We start from the raw sequence: 3,374 nt of genomic DNA on the forward strand, positions 1-3,374 counted from the left end.
TATTTGTCGTTCCCTCCCCTTTCACAGATCTGCCAGTTAAAAGATTGGTGTAAACACCATGTGATCAACTGTGAGAGCTGAAAAGCCCACACACTGCAGATCAGTGGACACACATTGAGGAAATGAGCACAGCTTTTATAAACAGAGAGTGAAACTTACAGACACTCGCTGTCGTCTAGAGAAGAAATGGCACAGCAAGGGATTCGGCTGGATCGAGAAAAACTGAGTTGTTCAATCTGTCTGGATCTCCTAAAGGATCCGGTGACCATCCCCTGTGGGCACAGCTACTGCATGAGCTGTATTAAAGACTGCTGGGATGAGGAGAACGAGAACAAGAACACGCACAGCTGCCCTCAGTGCAGGCAGAGCTTCACATCGAGGCCTGTCCTAATGAAAAATATCGTGTTAGCAGAGTTAGTGGAGGAACTGAAGGAAGAAGGACTTCAAGCTGCTTCATCTGATCGTTCCTATGCGGGACCTGGAGACGTGGCCTGTGATTTCTGCTCTGGGATGAAGCTGAAAGCCTTCAAGTCCTGTCTGGTGTGTATGGCCTCTTACTGTGAGCAACACCTCCAGCCTCACTACGATGTTGCTCCATTAAAGAAACACAAGCTGGTTGAAGCCACTGTAAAGCTCCAGGAGAGCATCTGCTCTCGCCACGACGAGGTGATGAAGATCTTCTGCCACACTGATCAGCAGTGCATCTGCTATCTCTGCACAATGGATGATCATAAAGGCCACGACACAGTCTCCGCTGCAGCAGAGAGGGCTGAGAGGCAGACGGAGCTCGGGGCGAGTCGGCAAAAGATCCAGCAGAGAGTCCAGGACAGAGAGAAAGATGTCAAGGTGCTTCGACAGAAGGTGGGGACTATCAACCTTTCGGCCAATGACGCTGTGAGGGACAGTGAGAAGATCTTCACTGAGTTGAGTCGTCTGATTGAGAAAAGAAGTTCTGAGGTGAAGCAGCAGATCAGATCCCAGCAGAAAACTCAAGTGAGTCAAGCTGAAGTGCTTGAGGTGAAGCTGCAGCAGGAGATCAATGAGCTGCGGAGGAAAGACGCTGAGCTGGAGCTGCTGTCACGTACAGAGGATCACCTCCATTTCCTGAACAACTACCCCTCACTGTCCCGTCTGAGTGAGTCTAAAGACCTACCCAGCGTTGATATCCATCCTCTGTGCTCCTTTAAGGATGTGGCAGCAGCGGTGTCGGAGGCCAGAGATAAACTGCAGGCTGTTCTGAGTGAGGAGTGGGGAAAGATCTCTCTGGCAGTGACTGAAGTAGATGTTTTACTGCCTCAAGCACAGCCCAGAACCAGAGCTGAGTTCATGAAATATTCTAGTCAAATCACACTGGATCCAAACACAGCACATAAATGTTTGTCATTGTGTGACAGGAACAGAAAAGCAACATTAATGGAAGAAGAACAGTTATATTTGAGTCACCCTGACAGATTTGTTGAGTTGTGGCAGGTCCTGAGTAGAGAGGGTCTGACTGGACGCTGCTACTGGGAGGTGGAGTGGAGCAAGAGAGTTATTATTTCAGTTGCATACAAGGATATTAGCAGAACAGGGACCAGGGAGGAATGTGGATTTGGATATAATGACAAATCTTGGTCATTAGAATGTTACAGAGGTCGTTATGTATTCAGACATAACAATACTCTTACTTCAGTCTCAGGCCCTCAGTCCTCCAGAATAGGAGTTTATCTGGATCACAGGGCAGGTACTCTGTCTTACTACAGCGTGTCTAAAACCATGACTCTCCTCCACAGAGTCCAGACCACGTTCACTCAGCCTCTCTATGCTGGATTGTGGCTTTCAGCATCTTCTGGAGGAACTGCTGAGTTGTGTGAGCTCAAGTAGACAAGAGTTTAAAGAATGATTCACCTCTAGACAGTAAATGTAGAAGTGTGTCTGCACTGCAGCAATCAAACATAGTGGGTGGGACTGTGGTGATTTGTTTCATAGGATTTAAGTTGTTTTGTTTTCATCAGAGCAATTTACTGAAATTGTGAAAATGTCTTTTTTATTGCTTCACAGGAATTTAACTATTTGAAATTTGATTCTTATGTTAAATTTACTAAACATTTTCATTATATTCTGTGCATGGAAAATAGTGCATATGCAAACTGTCTGCTGATTATTTTTTGTTCAACTTAAAATTGAATTTGTTTTTCATTTTAATGGTCTTGTATGTAAAATAAATAACAATAATCACGAGTCATGTATGTAAAAATCTAAATTAATTGATTTTAATTTAAATTTTTGAGCATCTGCCAAATTTATGTAATATAAAACATAAAAAATAGTCATTTTAAGTTGTACCATATCTTCCTAAACATGTTGTATAATTTAACGTTGACTTTTTAGTCCTCTACATACTGCTGTCTGTGTGCTGCAACTGTACTGATGTAAAAAATCACATTAATTCTTTAAATGTTTTAAATGTATGCAAAGAAAATTAACAGTAAAATGTTCTGACATAATCTTACATGTAACCCTCAGAAAAACAGTTTGTTAATCATCTTTCTTAGAGTGAAGTCAATTGTTTTTGGAAACATTTATGAAAAGTCAATGTTCAAAATCCTGTAAATAAATAAATTGTGACATGTCAGCATTTTATCAATAAACTACTATTCTTTAAAAAACTGTGTTCTTCCTTTCACTGTCAGAGTGTCACAAACATCTGTCTGTTTCCTACTTAATTTATTTCCATTGAATGTGTTTTTTAAAGATATTTTGTCAAGAGACAAAAACTAAAAGACAATCAAATAAACCCCTCGTGTAAAATTGTGACTCTTTTGCAAACGAAAACATTTCAAGACAACATTTCAGCAGAATGTGTTACTTTCAGATTTATTACACAACTTTTGAACATTCCACAACAAGCATGCAGGAATGAATTGAGAATTATGGAAATCTTTACAGGCTTCACCAATAACACTTTAGGAATAACTTGGCTTCACGTCGTCTCAGAAACACTCAGAATGTGAGGTCATGTTTTTGAAATAATCATCAACAGACCGTGTGTTGATTTAATGCTGATTATGGTGACGGAGGATAATGTTTATCAGTACTCTACATTGTATTAGTGGAAGTAGTAGTAGTAGTAGTATCATGTTCCATTAGGAACACTGGTTCTCAGAGCCTGTATTCTATTATAAAATCTGTATTTATCTAAAAGGAAGAATGTAACTGACTACTAAAGAAACACTGCAACTCTCAAACAGCTCCTCTTCCTGGAATGAAGCACAACTTTATAACCCCCACACCGACTCTATTTCTGCTGTAGGGGAGTTTCCTCCTGCTCAAAGTTTATTTGGAGTCTATTTGTCGTTCCCTCCCCTTTCACAGATCTGCCAGTTAAAAGATTG

General features: G+C 40.8%; 1 protein-coding gene across 1 annotated transcript; it reads left to right on the plus strand.

The window, feature by feature from the left end:
• Nucleotides 1-22: 22 nt before the first annotated feature.
• LOC116379952 (tripartite motif-containing protein 16-like) lies at nucleotides 23-2,648 on the plus strand. The gene has a single exon (XM_031841913.1). The coding sequence runs from the start codon at nucleotides 187-189 to the stop codon at nucleotides 1,861-1,863; it is 1,677 nt and encodes a 558-aa protein (XP_031697773.1). The 5' UTR covers nucleotides 23-186; the 3' UTR covers nucleotides 1,864-2,648.
• Nucleotides 2,649-3,374: the final 726 nt, after the last annotated feature.

Source organism: Anarrhichthys ocellatus, unplaced genomic scaffold (assembly GCF_004355925.1).
Source record: "Anarrhichthys ocellatus isolate YVR2014 unplaced genomic scaffold, GSC_Weel_1.0 scaffold5627, whole genome shotgun sequence".
Classification (NCBI taxonomy): domain Eukaryota; kingdom Metazoa; phylum Chordata; class Actinopteri; order Perciformes; family Anarhichadidae; genus Anarrhichthys; species Anarrhichthys ocellatus.

What these genes read in the sequence shown, in the direction of transcription:
- LOC116379952 (XM_031841913.1), top strand. Translation starts at nt 187, where the DNA reads ATGGCACAGCAAGGGATTCGGCTGGATCGAGAAAAACTGAGTTGTTCA.